The sequence below is a fragment of the Podarcis pityusensis genome (assembly GCF_964106645.2).
Source record: "Podarcis pityusensis genome assembly, chromosome: 6".
Lineage (NCBI taxonomy): Eukaryota > Metazoa > Chordata > Lepidosauria > Squamata > Lacertidae > Podarcis > Podarcis pityusensis.
Genome location: NC_138030.1, coordinates 17,691,082 through 17,713,543, shown reverse-complemented (window position 1 = coordinate 17,713,543; position 22,462 = coordinate 17,691,082). Strand labels below are relative to the sequence as shown.

Sequence of the window (22,462 nt, the reverse complement as noted above, 5' to 3'; positions counted from 1 at the left end):
AGTCATAAAGATAACAAGCTGTGATTGCCCAATATAAAATTAAATGTAAAAGAAAGTTGTCACATTTTCACAATACAATTACTTCTATTTCACCCTCTCCCATAACCAGCCCAGTAAACTGAAGGGAAATTTGAAAAGATTTGGGGCTGCCACATCATATTTTCAATTATACTTGCATCCTACCGTTTCTCCAGTTATGGTATTCCGCTGCCCATCACAAGCTTAAAATCATAGTTTTGTGGAGTTGGGAAGGACCACGAGGGTCATGTAGTCCAACTCTCCCTGCTATGCAGGAATCCTTTGCCCAACATGAGGCTCAAACCCACAACCTTGAGATTAAGAGACTCATGCTCTACTAACTGAGCTATCCCAGGTCCAAGGCCACACCTCTGACTACCCTCGAGCACAGTTTAGCACAGGGATGGGGAATCTCCAGAAGCTGCTGGACTCCAACTCCCATCATCCCTGACCATGGGCCACATTGGCTGGGGCTGATGGGAGCTGGGAGCCCAACAACATCAAGAGCCACAGGTTCCCCATCGCTGGCTTAGTATATCATCTGAATCTGACAAACTTCGGTTCAGCTTAATTACAGTTTATCACCAATCAGCCCTGAGTGCTCACTGGAAGGACAGATCCTGAAGCTGAGACTCCAATACTTTGGCCACCTCATGAGAAGAGAAGACTCCCTGGAAAAGACCCTGATGTTGGGAAAGATTGAGGGCACAAGGAGAAGGGAACGACAGAGGATGAGATGGTTGGACAGTGTTCATGAAGCTACCAGCATGAGTTTGACCAAACTGCAGGAGGCAGTGGAAGACAGGAGTGCCTGGTGTGCTCTGGTCCATGGGGTCACGAAGAGTCGGACACGACTAAACAACAACGACACCAAAAAAGCCAACTTCAAACCATGAGTTATGAATCTGGCTCGTTTGAAACAAGTCCTGCCCACCAACTGCTTATACATAGAGAACACTTCTCTCTTCTAGCACAGCTAGTTCACATCATATCCTTCCCCACCCCCCACTCAAAATAGCAGCAGAACAATCAGATGCAAATGTTGTTGTTGTTGTTGTTGTTTAGTCGTGTCCGACTCTTCGTGACCCCATGGACCAGAGCACGCCAGGCACTTCTGTCTTCCACTGTCTCCCACAGTTTGGTCAGACTCATGTTTGTAGCTTCGAGAACACTGTCCAACCATCTCATCCTCTGTCGTCCCCTTCTCCTTGTGCCCTCAATCTTTCCCAACATCAGGGTCGTTTCCAGGGAGTCTTCTCTTCTCATGAGGTGGCCAAAGTATTGGAGCCTCAGCTTCACAATCTGTCCTTCCAGTGAGCACTCAGGGCTAATTTCCTTAAGAATGGATGCGTTTGATCTTCTTGCAGTCCATGGGACTCTCAAGAGTCTCCTCCAGCACCATAATTCAAAAGCATCAATTCTTCGGCGATCAGCCTTCTTTATAGTCCAGCTCTCACTTCCATACATCACTACTGGGAAAACCATAGCTTTAACTATATGGACCTTTGTTGGCAAGGTGATGTCTCTGCTTTTTAGGATGCTGTCTAGGTTTGCCATCGCCTTTCTCCCAAGGAGCAGGCATCTTTTAATTTCGTGACTGCTGTCACCATCTGCAGTGATCATGGAGCCCAAGAAAGTAAAATCTCTCACTGCCTCCATTTCTTCCCCTTCTATTTGCCAGGAGGTGATGGGACCAGTGGCCATGATCTTCGTTTTTTTGATGTTGAGCTTCAGACCATATTTTGCACTCTCCTCTTTCACCCTCATTAAAAGTTTCTTTAATTCCTCCTCACTTTCTGCCATCAAGGTTGTGTCAAAAAAAGCCCTGAAACACCTGCTCCAGAAAAAAAGGTCATTGCTAGAAGGGAGAGGTATACTCTATATATAAGCAGTTGGTGGGCGGGAGGAGAGAGCAAGCAAAGTTTTGGAACTTCCTCCCTTGGGTTGGCCACTGGCCATGATTAGATGTCATATAGTTTAGTCTTTCACCTGAAACCTGAACTGCGGTTAACTGTGACTTGTTTCAAATAAGCCAGATATATAGGGTTATTTGGGGGTGGGGGAGCTGGAGGAGGAGGAGGAGGAAGGGGAAATTTTCTTGTGAGAAGTGTAATAGGACATATGATGAGTCATCCCAAAATACTTCATGCTGTTTGCAAGGGCTCCTGGTACTTAGAAAAGCCTTTTGGAGGTAGACCCCCTTCTGTGAATTTCATGTACTTCAGGATCCCTATTATTGTAATTGTCCAGGAGCGAGTCTCAAGCATCTCCATTTAGGTGACAGCCCTCATAGCAATATTTGCATAATTTCATAGGAGTGTGCTTTCTACACCCTAGGAATTAAAAAGTGGTCTAGATTTGGGCATATTAAATCGTTTTTAAATGGCACGTTCTCTCCTCCTCATCCTCCTCCTCGTCCTCCAGCTTCCCCCACCCCCAATAACCCTATATATCTACAGGGTCCTCCAACTCTCCAAAGCAAATCTGGTCAGCATGCAGCTTGCAAGAGGGAGGAGAGGGAGGGAGAGTCCTGGTGCAGGAGTTTAAGCCCATTCTGCTAGCGGATGCTCACAATGGGATTTCACCCAAGGAGCCTTACTTCTGAACAAACATGAATGGGATTAGGTTGCATGCCTAATTTGCAACACGCATTCCCATTCTGAAAAGATCCAAGTCAGGATTAGGATAGTCAACAAATTCAGACCACCTATCGCTTATAATCTATAAAATGGATGTGGCTGTAGCAGCCATCATCTCAAAAATAGGAACTCCTTCATATTCTTCCCTTCGATACAACATACGCCATAATTATTCTGAGTAACTGGCCACATCCTAATATGCATTGAATATGTGGAAGGTTCCCATTCCCTGAGAACTTATTGCCCAATTGTAGCTGGAAATTTATCTGTACTGTCATCAGGAGTCTCTGATGCTCTGCCAGGGCCAGATGAAGCAGAGGGGACTTGCTAAGCCATGTGCCTGTGTGCTTGGCAGCCTTCCCCCCCCCCCCAGTCAAACCCCACCCCCCTTTCAGAAACTTTGCTCCTCCAATTGTCAGCAACATTTGATTGAGTTGCAACTCCCTGCTGTTCGGGCAGTCAGCTAAGGGACTCTGCAAGCAGATGTAGAAAGCTGGAGCCAAATAGCTGACCTCTCGCTGTGAGCTTGCTGTAGATCTGCGAGTTCACTTCCTTGTCACGCATGTAGCACCGGATCTCTTCCACAGCCTCGCGGATGATGGTAACGGCGAGGACAAAGCCCTAGGAGAGAGCGGGAGGGAGAGGGGTCATTGAAAATGTGTGGATAAAAGCCCAAGGAACTCCCACTCAGTGCATGGAAAGCCACTGAATGTCGGGAATACATTCTGGAGTGTGCGGCCTACCAGATGATATACGGTGACACTTTTCATTAAAATTGTCAGACTCTATGGAGAAAACTAAGCATTGAGCTGTGTCTTAATTTAAAAAGGAGCTCCACAAAACCTTAAAGCTAAACTTTCTTCATGTTTTAAGTACTTGGGCAGCTCCAGAGGACCTGTTTGTTTATTTATTGAACATCTATCCTGATTTGCTTGCACAACGTTTATGAGGATATTAAATTATACGACAATGAGCACTCATCTTGCCTTATTCCTGATTTGGTTGTGGAGTATTTATACATCTTTCCATTAGCCATTTGTTCATTACACACTTTTCAGGTCAGTTCTCTGCTATGTTCCTATGTGCAAAAAGGGTGTAGATTTTATGTATCTGCAAGCTGACTGCACATTTATAAACTGAATGTTTTGGTAATCATTTGTCATGAAAGGGTCGAATGATAGCTACCAGGACTAAGGACTACTTGGTTATATATTTATATAATCCGCCCTGAGATTCTTAGCACTCAATGTATGTTAAACGCCTTGATGTCCTTCATTGGCCGGTGAAGACTATTTTATTCCAGCATGTTTTTGGCAATAGACTAGTTTTAAGGAAAGGACTTTCTATAGTGCTGTGCTGTTTTTACTATCTGCATTTTAATAGATTTGTTTTTGTATTCTATTTTTTATGTAATTTTATATTGTTTTAATTCTATTACAGTTTAATTGCTTTTTAGTTACTCTATATGTTTTAAAGCTTTCTGCATTTTAACCTTATTGTTTTAATTTCTGTAAGTTGCCTTGAGTCCCAGTCTAGGGAAAAGGCAGGATAAATAAATATTATAATAACAACACAAACATATAATTATTTAACATATTATCTTTTTGTACTATGTTTATTCAATATTTTTTTTCTTTTAGTCTGTTTCTTTTTAAGAATCGCATTTGTTATATGAGGGTGACAGAGTGCTTTAATCCACTGACATTGCAAAAAACCTAAATTTCCAGAGTAACATACCCTCTAACATTTCTCTGATGAAAATAGGGACATCCCATTCCATAATGATAATTTTACTATTTATACCCTACACCCCTTACTGGGTTGCTGCAGCCACTCTGGGCAGCTTCCAACATATATCAAAACATAATAAAACATTAAACATGTTAAAAAAAACCACCCTTCGCTATTCAGGATTGCCTTCAGAGGGCTCCAGAGTCAGATAATTCCATCCCCTCCAACATTTCTCCAGTGAAAATATAGACATCCTAAGGAAAAGCGGGACATTCCAGGATCAAATCAGAAACCTTCTCTAAATCAGGGACATCCCTGGAAAATAGGGACACTTGGAGGGTCTGGCATAAGCATTCGAATCCCTCCTGCAAAATATTGACAGTCTGGAGCAGGGGCAGGCAACCTAAGGCTGGGGGGCCGGATACGGCCCAATTGCCTGCTCAATCTAGCCTGCGGACGGTCTGGGAAGCAGCATGTTTTTACATGAGTAGAATGTGTCCTTTTATTTAAAATGCATCTCTGGGTTCTTTGTGGGGAATAGGAATTTGTTCAATTTTTTTTTCCAAAATATAATCCGGCCCCCCCACAAGGTCTGAGGGACGGTGGACTGGCCTACGGCTGAAAAACGTTGCTGACCCCTGGTCTGGAGGAATTCCTTGTTTTGTTTTGTTTTTTAAAAAAACCAATGCACAAAAATATCCAAAAGAACATTCTCAATGTTGGCACACATGTCTCCTAATATTTCTTTTCCTTACTTGTATCATGAAATTATAATTTGTTACTTAAATGAAATTAAGCCCTACCCACCTGCCACAATACCTCCTCAAAGGAAACTAATCTGTCTGGCTAATTTCAGGGCATCCCTTACAAAACTTCTCATGAACATTAATTCAGAAGTGCATTGCTACATGCCCTCAAGGCTTGGGGACGCTTTGCAAAGAGATGCAAATCCTTCTGAGGGGATACAGGACAGCTGCACAAATTTGGAAGTCACTGCATGAAGCCAGCCCTAAGGGATTTCATTATTTCTCCTTTGAGGGCACCAAGTTGTCATGGCATGCATGTGCCCCCCTCACCCCCCAAAAAGATGGAAATCTCCTCTGGCACTTATAGACTTTATATACCATGGCTTCTGAATGTTTTGCAGCATTTCAAACTATTGTTTTTAATTAGCATTCTGATAAAGAGTCCAAAAACATAGCTTGTTATTGCTACAGGCAACACACACACAAAGTGATAAGCCGCTGTGATGTATTTTTATGATACAGCGGTATATATTTTTTTATAAATAATCTATATGCATTTGCCAATCAAGGATTTCAAATAATCACTCCTTCCCCCCCCAAAAAAAACCCCTTCATGTTCTGCTTCACTAAGCCATCCCAAGTTGCTATTCTATACCAAAATGGTTGCATTAGCAGCCTGCAATGAACAAAAGGCCTTTTATATATAGCCCTGGCCGCTCACATGCTGAATTTCAATGGTTCGTGTGATGTGGGGCAAATCACAATGGCCTTATAGGTTTGCAAGCCAGCCTTGCAAAAACTAGCCTCTAACTTCTCTTTCCCAAGCCATAACAAATGAAACAGTGCAGCTACAGGCAAGCACCCGATTGTTGACACAATGGCATATATAAAATGAGGCCGCAGAATTCGGGATCACAAGAATCTTGGCTTTTGTTTAAACGGGTTCAAGTTTCTTGTCCTCGCAGCTGTAGAGGTATGCTTGAAAGGGTGCAGGCAAAGTCTTCTGAAATCTCAGAAAGCTCGTGGCTGGGGCTTCCAGTAGCTACCTTGAATTTGTTTCCTGCCCTTCCCAATGACTAGCAAAGCCAACAAAGTGCAAAGGAGTTAAAATAAAAGGATGGTGCAAAACAAGACAATTTGGAAAACCAATTAATTAATTGCTCTAACAGGTTTCAGGGAGGTGCAATTCAGACAAAGACACCACACTGTTCCAATCAAATTTAAAGCTACCCTCCTTGGCTTAAAATTAAAATAAAACCTTCTGGGAAAACTACACAGATTTGCCGCACAGCAAACCTGTCTGAACATCATATTAAGTAATATTAAAAACAAAAGCAAACAATGGTTTAATGTGAACAAGTTCCCATGGACAGAGCCTAGTTTGTCATTTAAATCTAGACTTGGTGGGTTGCTTCATATATAATATAAAATAATTTATTATTTATACCCCGCCCATCTGGCTGGGCTTCCCCAGCCACTCTGGGCGGCTTCCAACGAAGTATTAAAATACAGTGGTTAGTTAAACATTAAAAGCTTCCCTACACAGGGCTGCCTTCAGATGTCTTCCAAAAGTCTGGTAGTTGTTCTTCTCTTTGACATCTGGTGGGAGGGTGTTCCACAGGGTGGGCACCACTACTGAGAAGGCCCTCTGCCTGGTTCCCTGTAACTTGGCTTCTCGTAGGGAGGGAACCGCCAGAAGGCCCTTGGCGCTGGACCTCAGTGTCCGGGCAGAACAATGGAGGTGGAGATGCTCCTTCAGGTATACTGGGCTGAGGCCGTTTAGGGCTTTAAAAGTCAGCACCAACACTTTGAATTGGGCTTGGAATCTTCCTGGGAAGATGCCCTGGGTTGACATCTTCACTGAGCTATCAACTTTGACCCCACAGTTTTGTTCATGGTTAGTGACCGCCAGTTCAGACCACCATGGGCATATATACGAAGTTAGGATTTTTAAATATTTTTTTTCCACTGGCTTTACACATGCTTACATTGAATTGCATTTGCCATTTTACTACCCATTCATCCAGTTTGGACTCCTTTTGGAGCTCCTTGAAATCCCACTTTATTTTCGTCGCCTTGAATGATTTGGCATCATCCACAAACTTGGCTACCATACTGCTCACCCCTAGCTCTAGATCATTTGGTTTAATACGGTGTACAAGCTTAATTCTGAACCCAACATACAAAATGTCTGAAACACTAGCCAAATAATATACAGGTGAAACTCAGAAAATTAGAATATCATGGAAAAGTTCATTTATTTCAGTAATTCAACTTAAAAGGTGAAACTAATATATGAGATAGACTCATGACATGCAAAGCAAGATATGTCAAGCCTTTATTTGTTATGATTGGTCATGGAGCACAGCTGATGAAAGCCCCAAATTAACAATCCCAGAAAATTAGAATGTTAAATGAAATTAGCAAAACAAGGACTGCAAATAGAGCAATATTGGACCTCTGAGAAGTAGAAGCATGCATATGTACTCAGTGCTTGGTTTGGGCCCTTTTTGCATCAATTACTGCCTCAATGCGGCGTGGCATGGATGCTATCAGCCTGTGGCACTGCTGAGGTGTTATGGAAGACCAGGATGCTTCAATAACAGCCTTCAGCTCTTCTGCATTGCTCGGTCTCATGTCTCTCATCTGTCTCTTGGCAATGCCCCATAGATTCTCTATGGGGTTCAGGTCAGGCGAGTTTGCTGGCCAATCAAGCACAGTAATCCCATGGGCATTGAACCAGGTTTTGGTACTTTGGGCAGTGTGGGCAGGTGCCAAGGTCCTGCTGGAAAATGAAGTCAGCATCCCCATAAAGCTCATCTGCGGGGGGAAAGCATGATGTGCTCCAAAATCTCCTGGCAGACGGCTGCGTTGACCCTGGACTCAATGAAGCACAGTGGACAAACACCAGCTGATGACATGGCTCCCCAAATCAACACAGACTGTGGAAACTTCACACTGAACTTCAAGCATCTGGCATTGTGTCCCTCCCCATTCTTCCTCCAGATTCTGGGTCCTTGGTTTCCAAACGAGATGCAAAAGCTGCTCTCATCAGAAAAGATATTTGGGGAGCCATGTCACCTTTTAAGTTGAATTACTGAAATAAATGAACTTTTCCACGATATTCTAATTTTCTGAGTTTCACCTGTATAGTTAATTGTTGCGGGATTAACTGGTGGAACGTTCACATGATGTCTTAGTCTTCCCAGGGTTAACCCAAGGGAATCTCCCTTAGCTGTACTCCTAGAATGGCTGATTTATGGGATAAATTACCTTTTTGGATCAAATATCCCTCGTGCATTTCCTTAGACCGCTGAAGGTCCCAATTTTGAATAGCAAACCTTTATTAAATCACTTTCGGCAGCTACAATTCCCAAACACATAAAGGACAGGCTTCATAAAACAAGCTAACAAAAACCATTTTAAGTTACGGCACCACTTGGATCTCTGAGATAAGGTAACAAAGGACATCTTGTATTCAAACACTGAAACTTTTCTTGAATAAATAAACTCGATACTACCTACCAAAGGAACCCAATACGTGTAAAGAGCACCGAGCCTCATTTCAGGAACAAATTGAGAACAGGCCAGAAACAAGAAGTAGAGGTTGAAGAAGTACTTGAATTGGTTGAACAGCACCTAAGAAACAGAGTGAGGAACAAGAAAGGCATTTGTAGCAGCACATCTAAGGTTAACACGCCTCACCATGGAAATGTTTAAGACAGCTTTTCGCAACCCGGTGCCCTCCCAAAGTTCTGGACTACAACTCCCATCAACTGGATGGAGCTGATGGGAGTTGTAGTTCAAAATATTTGGAGGATACCAAGTTGAAGGCTGTTCCAAGGCATCTAGCAACATTTTAGGAATTCAGCTAACCAGGAAAGCTTTAAGAAAAAAAATGCAAACTCCAACACATTCCAGGACATTAAAGATATGGAGTCAACTGTGGCTCCCCCCTCTATTTTCCCCATTATAGCACAGTTTAAACGCTGCATCTATACGGAAAGGACAGTGTGTCCATTGATACATATATCACAGGGAAAGAGGACTGAAATGGGAAAAGTCACAATTTCAGCCCCTTCTCTTCCCTCCATTCAGTTGTGTTGGACTGGGAAATTCCTCAGTGACTTCTTCACTACTGTAGGCAACAGGATGGCTTATTGGTGCACAGACAGGGAGAAGCAAAATTAAGCTTCACTTAAATGCAGAAGAGTAGATTGAGCCAATCCAGGTTACAGCTGTCTTGATTGCCCACTCCAAATAAACCACTGGCACTCAACCCTCAAATACCAATAGAAGAGGAAAGCACACGGTTTTTCAACATGGAATACATACCCCTGGTAGGAAAGTGAAAAAGTTGTACTTCTGGTTGTTGATCACATTGCGTGGGTATCGCTGGTCCCTCTTTTCTGGATGGCCAAGCCAAACCGTCCGAGGCCTTGGGTCTCTTCTTCCACAACATCTTAGGCACTCGCAACATCTGTAGGAGGTGGGGGAAGTTTTAAAAATGTATTGCATTGAGGACAGCTACCATAAGAGCCCTGTTTGATCAGTCCTTGGGCCCATACGGTCTAGGATTCCATTTTCAACAATGGCCAAACAGGAAGCCCACAGGATGCCAAGAAGACAATGACCTTTTCCAGGAGTGGTCAGTACAATGGATGTTGTTGCAACTTACAGTGGTACCTTGGTTCTCAAACACCTTGGTACTCAAATGCCTTGGGTCCCAAATGCCGAAAACCCAGAAGCAAGTGTACCAGTTTTTGAACGGTTTTCGGAAGCCGAACATCCAATCCGGCTGTCGGCTATTGTTTCTGGGGCAATCAGAAGCTGCGCCTTGGATTTCGAACATTTCGAACATTTATTTTGCGTTTTTGTTTCTGAGGCTTTTTCAGTTAAATTGTTTTTGTGACTGTGTGGAACCCAGTTTAGCTACTGACTGACTGACTGATTGTGTGACTGCGGAAATGGATAAAAGCCCCCCATCCAAACAATGACTATCATCAGCAAAGGTAAGGAAAAAAAACTTATTTTTTATCATCTAAAATACTGTCTTATTTTGTAGTACATTACATTGATTATTGTTTCATTTTATGGATTAATGGTGTCATTAGATAGTAAAATCCATGTTAAAATTCTGTTTTAGGGGTTGTTTTTAAAAGTCTGGAATGAATTAATCTGTTTTGCATTACTTTCTATGGGAAAGTGTGCCTTGGTTTTTTGAATGCTTTGGTTTTGGATTAAGTTTGAGAACCAAGGTACCACAGTACATACTAGGAAAGGGCAGTCTGAGTCATACAGACCAAGGCTGCATTCACACCATTCGCACTATGATATCACTTTAAATAGTCATGGCTTTCCCCAAAGAATTCTGGGAGCTGTAGTTTGGTTAAGTGTGCTGAGAATTGTTCAGCGATTCCTATTCCTCTCACAGAGCTACAGTTTACAGAGCGCTTCAACAATCAATTCCTCTTCCCCGGAGCTCAGGAAGTTGTCTCATAGCCTTAAGACAATCGCTAGGCACCAAATGGCTCCTACACCAGGGTTACTGTCGCCAAAACGGAATGTCTAGTTGCCATTTTGGGGTCAGGTGGCTCAAAAGTCGTATTTTTCAATGCAATTTTGGGGTTCCTGAAATTCTCCCTGATCGTGCAAATAAAATATCACAGATAGAATTCTACAAGATGTGTTGTTAGTGTGTGAAAAGAGGCAAGATCCAAGAATTCCCAGGCATGCATCTCCAGATGGTGGAGACATCAGGCACCATCCTGGCGCCTGGGCATCTTCACTTGGTCATAAGTGGCCAAGAGGCAGGTGCAAAATGCACCTGCTGAATTTCAAGTACTGCTTTGAAACGTATCATGAACATATCCTTGTATGTAGTGCCATACATACAAAGGTCCATGAACAGGAGCACTAATCAAACACTAGCATTAAAGAACAATAGAACCGGACCCCACATTCTAAATCTACATGCAAATCCAGCATTGCGACAAAGCAGGAACTCTTTCCACACCATTTTAGGATGATGGCACAGAGAGGTCAGCCTCATAAAGGAAGTGTGGCCCCATAACAGTTCTCTGTAAAGAGGAAAAGGAGACATGAAATGGATAGGGCCTCAGGGCTCCAGCCATTAAACTTTGCACCCTCTGAGAGACATCCAGTGTGGCTGGGGCAACACAGTCAGATGGATGGGATACAAATAATAAAATTATTACAGTGGTACCTCAGATTACATACGCTTCAGGTTATATACGCTTCAGGTTACAGACTCCGCTAACCCAGAAATAGTGCTTCAGGTTAAGAACAGAAATTGTTCTCCGGCTGCGCAGTGGCAGGAGGAGGCCCCATTAGCTAAGGTGGTGCTTCAGGTTAAGAACAGTTTCAGGTTAAGAACGGACCACCGGAACGAATTAAGTACTTAACCCGAGGTACCACTGTACTATAAAAATTATGAGAGGCTCCATCCCATGACCTTCCTTGAGGACAACAAACTTGCTTAAACAACAAACAAACCCTAAAACTACACACAGCCAAGATTGTTACACCTGCACAGCATGATCACAGAATATACTTTGCCCCCAATTAATAGAATATAGACAATTACAGATAGGGTATAAGCAATCAAATGTTGGGGGTCTGCTATTACCATAACTGAAATACATACCCTCCAACATTTTTCTGGTGAAAATAGGGACTTCCCATTCCATAATGATAATTTACTATTTATACCTCACACATCTTACTGGTTTACCCCAGACACACTGGGCAGCTTCCAACATACATAAAAAATAAGAAAACATTAAACATTTTTTAAAGAAACCACTTCCCTATACAGGATTGCCTTCAGATGGCTCAGGGATTGGATAACTCCATACCCTCCAACATTTCTCCAGTGAAAATAGGGACATCCTAAGGAAAAGTGGGACATTCCGGGATAAAATCAGAAACCGGGACAGCTTCTAAAAATCAGGGACATCCCTGGAAAATAGGGACACTTGGAGAGTCTGGAAATACAGTCACACAACTGTGAAAAATGAACTTGATGCAGAGCATGTAAGCCACACCCTAGCCTCCCCTTGTGATCCCGGAAGCACAAGCACACTCCAACATTCATCCAGGAATTCACCTGAACTTAGCTCTTAGGCAAATTCTCTCCATTCCTTCATAGCCTTCGCTGCCCAGTAATCCCAGAAGAGGCCTAAACTACTGATAGGCACGGAAAGCAGCTGCTTAGTTTTGGGGTTTTAAAAATGTAATTAGCTGCTTGCTTCTCCTCTTAAATACCCTGAATCCAATCAGAGACTACCTTCCTGGTTGTTAATCAGGTGCCAGAAACTGCCAATGGCCACATCCAACCACTCTTTGAGCAAAGGCTGATTAAATGTTTGTTCCTGTGTGTCTGTGTTGAGAGGTATTTGTTTAGCCCCATTGCCTTAAGACTTCAGTCCTAAACACATTATTTGGGGAGTAAGCCCCCACTGCAACTGGGGAGACACTTTTCTAAAATAACATTATTGGCATTCTACTGGATTCCATTGTCCCTATTAGGGTTGTCAGTTTTTCCCCTGGCCTCTGTAGCAGGGTCTGTTTAATCACAGACATCAGCAGCTGATCTTAATCTGCACATTGTGAAAAATCCCAGGTTGATTTCTGGAGCTGAAATTGATGAAAAAGGCATAAGTGAGGTGAGGTGCTTATTTTTACCTGGTCAGCTTGGCAACTGTAGTTCCTGTCTGCCTGCAGTAGCTGTTGCCTCAGTTCTGAATAAGGATGCTACCCATTTAACCCAGTGTTAAATAAGCACAGGCTTATTTCTCCAGCCTTTCAGAAAGCTGCTACGTCCTCCAGAGTAGAAAGAGGAGCAGCAATGGGAACCTTTGACCCACAAGTTGCTGCTGAACTACAACTCCCATCAGCCCTAGCAATCATGGCCAATGCCCAGGCGTGATAGGAGTTGTTGTTCAGGAACTGGACGATGGGAGTTGTAGTTCAGCAACTCCCATGATGGGAGCCCCAAACATTTCCCACATTAGAGTGTTTGGGTCAGACTTTCTCAACCTGTGGGTCCCCAGATGTTGTTGAACTACAACTCCCATCACCCCTAGCTAGCAAGGCCAGAGCTCAGGGATGATGGGAGTTGTAGTCCAACAACATCTGGGGACCCACAGGTTGAGAACTGCTGGTTTGGGTTGAATCCCTACTCAGCTATAAAGCTCACTGGATGACCTTGGGCAAACCATGCCTATCTAAGCCTGCCTCACGGGGTTGTTAGTTAGCTAAATAAAGGAAGGCAGGTTATACTTGTACCAAGAATCAATATTTTCTCTTGGGTTTCATTTCCCTCTGACCTCACTGCTAACATTCCCAGCCACTTGCTGCTGCTGCTGCAGTACTTCATGCTTTGATGAAATGGACCCTAGTCCACTAAATTTTAGACCATAGGAACAAAGAAAGCTACCTTTCATCATGTCAGAATACTAGTTCAACAAGCTCTGCCTGGCAGAGGCTCCGGATATTTCAGACCGGGGTCTCCCTGAGCCCTACCTGGAGATGCCAAGCATGGGCGTAGCCAGGATTTATGTTGTGGAGGAACAGGACACCCACCTGCCCTCATCCTCTGTCTGGCTCTGTCTAGCAGATTCGGAACAAAATGTCTCAACGACAGTCGGGATGCCAGTTGTGTCACTATAATGCATCCATGTGACCTCAGTGAGCATTTTGATTTCAAATATTCCAATTGTTTTCTACTTTTAGTTAAGTGTTTTTATTTATTTACTTGATTGGAGGGGGGAGCTGCCCCGCTTCCCACCCCGCTGGCTATAGCCCATGATGCCAAGGATCAAATCTGGGATTTTCTGCATGCAAGTAAGCTGCTGCCAACCTAGCAGTTCGAAAGCACATCAATGTGGAAGTAGATAAATAGGTACTGCTCTGGCGGGAAGGTAAATGGCGTTTCCGTGCCCTGCTCTGGTTCGCCAGAAGCGGCTTAGTCATGCTGGCCACATGACCCAGAAGCTGTATGCTGGCTCCTTCGGCTAATAAAGTGAGAAGAGCGCCGCAACCCCAGAGTCGTCCACGACTGGACCTAATGGTCAGGGGTCCCTTTACCCTTTAAGATGCTCTACATCTCAGCTACAAGCCTTCCCTTATTGAATGGTTGTCAGATACAGTGGTACCTTGGGTTACATACACTTCAGGTTACATATGCTTCAGGTTACAGACTCCGCTAACCCAGAAATAGTACCTCGGGTTAAGTACTTTGCTTCAGGATGAGAACAGCGAGGAAGCAACAGAAGGCCCCATTAGCTAAAGTGGTGCTTCAGGTTAAGAACAGTTTCAGGTTAAGTACGGCGCTCCGGAACAAATTAAGTACTTAACCCGAGGTACCACTGTAATGGGTTCTGGATGTTAACCCTGATTCTATTAATCTTGCTATGGCCAAAAGTATAAGGCTGCAGATCCAAACCACCTTCACCAGTCTTAAGGACACAAGCAAAGTACATGTGCTTAACGCTCAGGGCTCCACCCTTCTTTTTACAATGTTTTGCTCACATAGCCTGCAGGGTATTATTGCAACACAGGTGAAGCTTGAGAAGGCAATAAAAACTTTTCTTTATCAACAGATATATTGAACTCCTCGCGTCACCACTTGGATGAGCCCAGCAAAGAACCTCTTACTTCATAAGAGACCTAAGGGAAACTCTCATCAACAGTCTGTTCCAATACTTTTTGCCTCAACCCAAAGATTAGCACCCCGTTCTGTCCAGAACTTTATCCTCTCCCACATTTTAATTTCCATTCTTGTCCTTAACTCTCCCATCCTGAGAAAGAATTCAGCCATTTGCACACTGCAAAAGTGGGAATAAGCCCTGTGGAATTCCTTGGGGCTTACTTCTGAGTAGACATGCATAGGATTGTAGTGTACATTTTGTTTTATCAGATGAACACAGCAAGCCACTGGTCTGGCTGATCCATCTGGGCCTTATGTAAGCTGCTCTGAACACTTTCAAAAAGTGACCTGGAAATTAAATGATAAAGTTTTAACTGAACTGCCAGAGCAACTTTCTATGTTGTAACTTGGGTTCACAGTCACTGCTTATTTGATCTGAATATGATAGTTAAGTACAGGTCTGTATACAATCTCAGAGTATGCACTTGCACTTTGTCACCAAGCAACTGCCTTTAGTCAACACTGCCCTTTTAAAATGTGGGGGGTTTTTTGGGGGGGGTATTGGGTTGTTGTTTGTATTTTGATTATATATTTTGTGGTTTTATATTTTTGATTTTGTTCTGTGAACCGCCCTGACGCCTCCGGGTATAGGGTGGTATATAAATTCAATAACTAATAATACGCAAACAACAATAATAAATAAATAAATAAATAAATAAACCATTGCGTACACTGCAGCACCCTTACAGCACATGCAGTTTAATGATTGAAACAAATCTCTTCCGTAATGGGCTGGTTTTGCAAAGGCTTGGGATACAGAGCAATGAAGCGAAACTCTCAAGCAGTTCATGTCTGAGGCTTAATTGCATTTTGTTTAACTTGCCAAAGCTGTACGATCCAGAAAGTGGTAGGCTGAGGCACCTCCCCTTGATCGTAAAGTCAATGTTCCCTGTCACTCTCGTCACATCAATCATGATGAAAGTAAAAACAAATAAAACTAGAGCTGGAAAATGGAAGTAAATCCCTCATATAACTTTTGCCTGAGTACATATATGTAGGGCTGGCTGCATGGCTGTAATCCTACATATGCTTACTTGAGAGTAAACATGCATAGGGTCAGGCTACAATGCTGATAGCCCAAGAAGGAAGTTTCATTTAACTACAAGAAACTTACTGTGAGTGCATGTGTGTAGAAACCAGTTGTAGGGTTTTGTTTTTAAATACAAGTGTGCAATCCTGAACACAGAAGGCTTCAATCCTATCACGCTTTGGAGGAAATTAAAATAAGTAGAACTAACTTCCAAGATAACAAAGATAGGATCAGACTGTAAGATTGCAGTCCTACACAGACTAACTGTGTCGTCCTCCAGATTCAGGTAGGTAGCCGTGTTGGTCTGACACAGTCAAAATGAATTAAAAAATTGTCCAGTAGCACCTTAGAGACCAACTAAGTTTGTTCTGGGTATAAGCTTCCCTGTGTATCTGGGTATCTGAAGAAGTGTGCATGCACACGAAAGCTTCTGATCCTGAAGCTGAGGCTCCAATACTTTGGCCACCTCATGAGAAGAGAAGACTCCCTGGAAAAGACCCTGATGTTGGGAAAGATGGAGGGCACAAGGAGAAGGGGACGACAGAGGACGAGATGGTTGGATAGTGTTCGCGAAGCTACCAGCATGAGTTTGACCAAACTGCGGGAGGCAGTGGGAGACAGGAGTGCCTGGCGTGCTCTGGTCCATGGGGTCATGAAGAGTCGGACACGACTAAACGACTAAACAACAACAAACTTCAGCCCTTCTGCCCTGGCTCTTAGAGCAATCCCCAAAGAACTCAGTAAGGACTAATTCTGAGTAAATGGGTACAAACAGTCAGGCTGCAAAGGTTCATAATACACATCAATGTGATGCAATGGTTAGAATGTAGCAGTAGAAGCACAGAGATTCAGCCATGGGTGATCTTGGGCCAATCTCTGACTGCATTCACACATAACACAAAAGTTATGGCTTATTTTAAGCATGGTTTGTTCAACAAACCATGAGTCATCTTACAGCTGAGCAAACATGCAATGGCTTGTTTCTCCAAAGCTTGATTTGTTTCCCATCTGCTCCTGTCTTGCGCCTCTGCAGTTTGGTGAGCATCTGGGGCAGAATTGGTCCCCCCAGCTCAGCTCCTGCAGAGAATATTTCTGCTCAATTGCCAGCAACGTCCTTTGCGACCTGATCCTATGCAAATCTAGGTGTGTTCTAACAAAACACATTTATTTCACTGGGTTTAGGCAAACATGAAGAATCAGGATGTAGGGAAACGACAAGTAAAAAGATGTAGGGCTATGGGCATAGCCGGGGGGGGGCAGGGGCAGCTGTCCCATAGATCAAGTAAAGCAATAGAAATACTTAACTAAGTGACCAATCACGGTTCTGCCCCCTCTAACAAAGTCCTGCTCCCCGCCCCCCAACAAAAATCCTGGTTATGCCTATATTGATCTATGGCCTACTATTAAAATGAGGCTGCATTTTAAATTGTATTTTAACCCTGTCGCAGGAAACACCCCCCCCCCAATCATTCAGTTTGTACAAACTTCTCTCTCTCTCTCTCTCTCTCTCTCTCTCTCACACACACACACACACTACATACGCTACGCTTCTGTTATAAATTCATAGAAAATCAACCATACATCGGATCAGCACTGTTCCACTTTTATTTTACTCCATGAAGGAAGGACTACAAAATGGGGAAGGTTTGATACAGGGCAGCCATAATCCCTTGAGCATACCAGCACATACAAAGGAGCCCTGCCCAGTTGCTAACCCGTATTTTAAATTGGGTCCCCCCCCCATTATGTTTTTATTGTAATTTTACTGGTTTTAGCCACCCTGAGCCTTGCTCTGGCCGGGGAGGGCAGGGTATAAATAAAAAATTGTTATTATTATTATTAGTAGTAGTAGTAGTAGGGCTGCAACTGTAAACACTCCCGGGGCGGGGGGGATACCACTGAAACAAACAAAACTTATTTTAAGTTGGTGAAACTTGGGTACACCTTGAGTGGTATGAAGGGACTGTGTGGTCAAAGTCTCCCCTAACATGTAGGTACCTGACATACAGAGGGCTTTCACATACAGAGGTGCAGGGCCCCACAACGCAGGGTTCCCCTGAAACTATAAGCCAGATGGCAGCTGATGGGCACAAACAGTGCTGGAGTCAGCAGCTAGTCACCTTGAGCATTCCAGACTCTGCAGCAACTGCCACTTGCCTTTTCTTTGTTCCTATATTTAAGTACATTTTATAATCAACAAGCCAGACACGTGCATGGATGCAGGTACTCATTTTATCAGGGCAGCAGAAGCAAACACCTCAAGACTACCCCTTGGGGACTGCAGCCCTGTGAAGGTGCTGGGAAGGGAGTCTCTTAACAACAGAAACAAACCAAACTACAGTGAAGTCTGAGAGCAGTCCTGTACAGTGGTACCTCAGGTTAAGAAGTTAAATCGTTCCGGAGGTCCGTTCTTAACCTGAAACTGTTCTTAACCTGAGGTGCCACTTTAGCTAATAGGGCCTCCTGCTGCCGCCACGTGGCTGCCACGCGATTTCTGTTCTCATCCTGAAGCAAAGTTCTTAACCCAAGGTACTATTTCTGGGTTAGAGGAGTCTGTAACCTGACGCGTCTGTAAACCGAGGTACCACTGTATAGGGAAGTTTTTGATGTTTGATGGTTATTTATTTATTTCTGGAAGCTGTCCAGAGTGGCTGGGGCTGATGGGTGGCATATGCAACAACAACAACAACAACAGTGACCAAGCCAAAACAGCAGAAGTGGATTTATATTTGTGGTGTGCATACACCAACAATTTTATTCCTTGTAGTTATCATAGTGTTATTTAAAATACAAAACTAAGCATGCTCAGAATTTTTTTTTTTAGCAGTCAGCAACCATTTTTTTTGTTTCTTTTCCTTTTTCTTTCTTTTTGCTTTAATGTATCAGGAACGTTGGTGCCTACTACCTGATCACTCCTGAATTTCCTATTCAGGAGACGACAGATTTTAATATATCCATGATGAAAACTTTCATTTAAGCATTTGATTACACTGTGTTGCTGCAACAGATTTAGATACTGCATTTTTAAATTCATGCCTCAAGGAGGAGCCAAGCTGGAAAAAAAAGTACATGAGAATCATGGGTTTGCAATAACTCTTTGGAATTAACATTAGAGGGTCAATCTCCCCAAACTGGATTTGGAGCCCAAACCCCAGCAGCCTCCTTGCCTTTTGGGGTTGCAGGTGTCGTGTAGGGCAAAGGAAGATGTGGCAAACTTTCCTTCCTTGAACTTTCTTAAATTAACTTATTCTAGAAACAAAGCCTATGTCTTAGCTGGGTCTATTTAACCACAATATCAGATTAATAAGGTTCGTGCATTGTTCTCCATTGACATTTTGAAATATTGGTTCATGTCAGAGACACACTGGCCACGGGTGGGAAAAGCTGGGAAAAAAATAACACATGCAATGGCTCACACACACAGGTTAAATATCTACCAGTCTACCAAGAATAATGAGGCTTGTCTGTTGCACTGATTTAGGTAAGCAAATAACTTGCTGATTAGAAGCAAACTAAGCTCTGTTTAAGAAAGAGCTCAGCGCTTTCAACAGGTAGAACAGGAAACACTTTGGGGAATGGCAAACAATAGGGAAGGTAGTTTCATCTTATTTTTCAAAAAAGAAAAGAAAAGAGTATCACATTTCTTGCTTTCCACCTCAGTGCCTGCAAATAAGAATAAAAGAAATCTTATCTGCTAAGGAAATGCTTTTAGAATTCCACCCTCCAAAAAGGAAAGCAACATCTGGAAAAATCCAGTTAGAAGGAATGAGTTAGGAAATGTTAGCTTTGCTTAAATCAGAATACTCAACAGGCAGCGGAAAGATTAACTTTCATGAGCGGGTATTTTTCAGGCACCCTACTGAGAACAAACACAAGATGATTTCCATGCCAGGTCAATATTTTTAAGGCTAAATATTTCAGTGGGGAATATTTAATGAAAGCCAATAGGTAAAATCCTAATATTTAGATTTGGTACTGACTCTCAGCTTTTGGTTCTCAAAGAGGATCTCTCCAAGGGATGTCAAGAGAAGCTGTGGTTTTCATTGGATCATAAAATCATGTCATTTCGTCCAACCTCCTACTCAATGCGAAGGTGCCCTCCAGATACGGTACTTTGGAGCGAAACTCCTATCATCCCTGACCATCGACCATACTGGCTGAGGCTGATGGGAACTGTAGGAGAAAACATATGGACGGCACCATGTTGCCTACCCCCGGCTTACAAGGATGAGAAGGGTTGCCAGATTCTGATCTAGGGATTACTTCTTTGCATTCAAGAACCAAACACAACATTGTTGTTGTTGGCATCTGTCTGCCTTGAGAGAGTGTGCCTCCAAGGGGGAAGTCAAGCCGCTGGAGAATCACAGTGCCTGCTGTGTCTGTGGAGACTGGTAACTCGTAACTTCTGCCTCCTATGTTGTTTTTGTTGCATTAGCAGCACTGAACTGACTTCTATGGGGCACAAGCGTGGGCAGTGTGTATGGAGATTCTGTGCTGCCCAGCAACGCCCCTTTCGGTCTTGCTGATGTGGCCCAAAGGAAAGCAGAGCAATACAGTGGTACCTCGGGTTAAGTACGGTACTTAATTCTTTCCGGAGGTCCGTACTTAACCTGAAACTGTTCTTAACCTGAAGCACCACTTTAGCTAATGGGGCCTCCTGCTGCTGCCGCGCCACCGGAGCCCAATTTCTGTTCTTATCCTGAAGCAAAGTTCTTAACCTGAAGCACTATTAACAGAGTGTGTAACCTGAAGCGTTTGTAACCCGAGGTACCACTGTATGTTTAGCACCAGTTTGGTTGCAGGAGTTGCTGGAAGGAGGCATACAAAGCCCCATCCAACCATCTTAGGGACTCCACTTCAGATATGTGTAGGGTTTACTCCATAGCCTTTTCTTCTCCCAAAAAGGTCCCGCAAGGCAGCAGGTACAGATTTTTCCTGAGGGTTTACTCCCGAAGCCTTTCTCATGGATGGGTATACCCACAAGGCAGAGGAGGTTTCGGGTCAGAGTTTTCCTTCTCCATCAGAGTTTTCCTTCTCCTGAAAGCAACATAGGTCTGGCACAGCAACTGGCACCTGAGGACCAATAAGGAAGGGAGTTCCACAAGTGCTGACTGGTACATTGCAAATCATTTCCATGGAGCTTAAAATGGCCTTCCTCTATGACTGATTAAGGTTAAGATGTTGAGAACAAGGAAGGGTTTGTCCCAATCAACAGTGATGATTAGGATGTGCAAAATAGCCTCTCTAATCACGTTAAAAGACACAGGTGGAATCTACACCCATATTAAAAATGCCGTGAAAATGCTTTTTAAAAAAAAGTTGTGAAAAATACATTGAATTTGGCATAGCTCATTGTTGCCATCTAGTGCCATATTTGTATATTGCACTTTACAACACACTGAAAATGTTTCATTTGCAGCTGTATAGCTGAGTCCTTAATGTAAGTTACTGTATGGGGAAAGAACATTGCTGTAGGACACATCTACACTACCCACACCCTGCCAGCTTTCAGTGTAGCCACCAAGCTCTGGGGAGCCCTGCCCACTTTTCCTTGTTGCCCAGCTGATCAGTCATCAATTGGGAAAAGAAATACATTTCCATGCAATTTCAGGACCACTGGATCAGAATCATTGGGTGAGCACAGATTAAAGCCTACGCTCCCGGTGATCCCAAGATTCCAATGCAGCTAAGATGGGAGGGGGAGGCCAAAGTGTGCCTGTGTGAGAAAGTGAGTGTGTTGGGGGGGGGGGGGAGAGAGAAACAGACCACTGGCATTGCTCCACCAAACCACAAAATTGGAAAATCGGAAGGTCTTCTTACAAAAGGCCTCCATTCTGCAATATCTAGCAGTTCCAGCTAACCACAAATGTCATAATCGTATAATGACTGAAGAAAGAATTATGAACGCACAATTACACACCAGTAGGTACTTCCTGCCCAACTGGTTTTCTTTTCTTTTTTCTTTTTTAAACAAGAGATACATGTAACAATGCTAGCTGAAGAATTAATGTCTGCATTGGCATTCAGTTGCCAACAGAATTCAGGCCTCATTATTTTCATTGATATTGGAATTGCTTATTTTTTTCTGGGGTTAATTGGCTTATTACATATAATATTTACAATAATCTTCATTTCCATCATCATAATGCCTGAAGGCAAACCATGTTGCTGCACGCTTTCTATAATAGATGTATTTTAGTTAGCGTTAAAAATTGGAAATGGCTCTTGTGAACCTCCCATTCATTTAACATTCAATTGTCAGGTTTGCACTGTGTTATTCCCTTGCCAAGAGGGTGCCCTGTTTGTACTGTGCGCAAACAGGAGAAGGGCATGGGGGAAGGTTGACCTAGAAGCTGGCAACACTCAGGATGGAACAAGAAAACATTTCATTCTCCAAGGATGCTCTGCTCGCTGCTGCTGACCCCAAAGCCACCATGTAACCATCAAGAAGGCTTCAAATGCAAGATTCCAGAGTGAAATTGCTGTATTAGACCTTATCAGCAAATATGATTCTAATCAATTTGCACAATCAGAACTGGGGATTCGTTTGCCACACCAAGAGAGT

The 22,462-nt window shown here is 43.3% G+C and overlaps 1 protein-coding gene across 3 annotated transcripts in view; it reads right to left on the bottom strand.

The window, feature by feature from the left end:
* ATP9A (ATPase phospholipid transporting 9A (putative)) overlaps positions 1-22,462 on the bottom strand; it is a 97,262-nt gene that overhangs the window by 58,885 nt on the left and 15,915 nt on the right. For all 3 annotated transcript variants that reach the window (XM_081011074.1, XM_081011072.1, XM_081011073.1), the window contains exons 2-4: positions 9,470-9,614; positions 8,660-8,773; positions 3,170-3,278 (exon numbers count right to left, since the gene is read on the bottom strand). In XM_081011074.1, the coding sequence (XP_080867200.1) occupies positions 3,170-3,278; positions 8,660-8,773; positions 9,470-9,614 (368 nt within the window). The remainder of the gene's footprint in view (positions 1-3,169; positions 3,279-8,659; positions 8,774-9,469; positions 9,615-22,462) is intronic.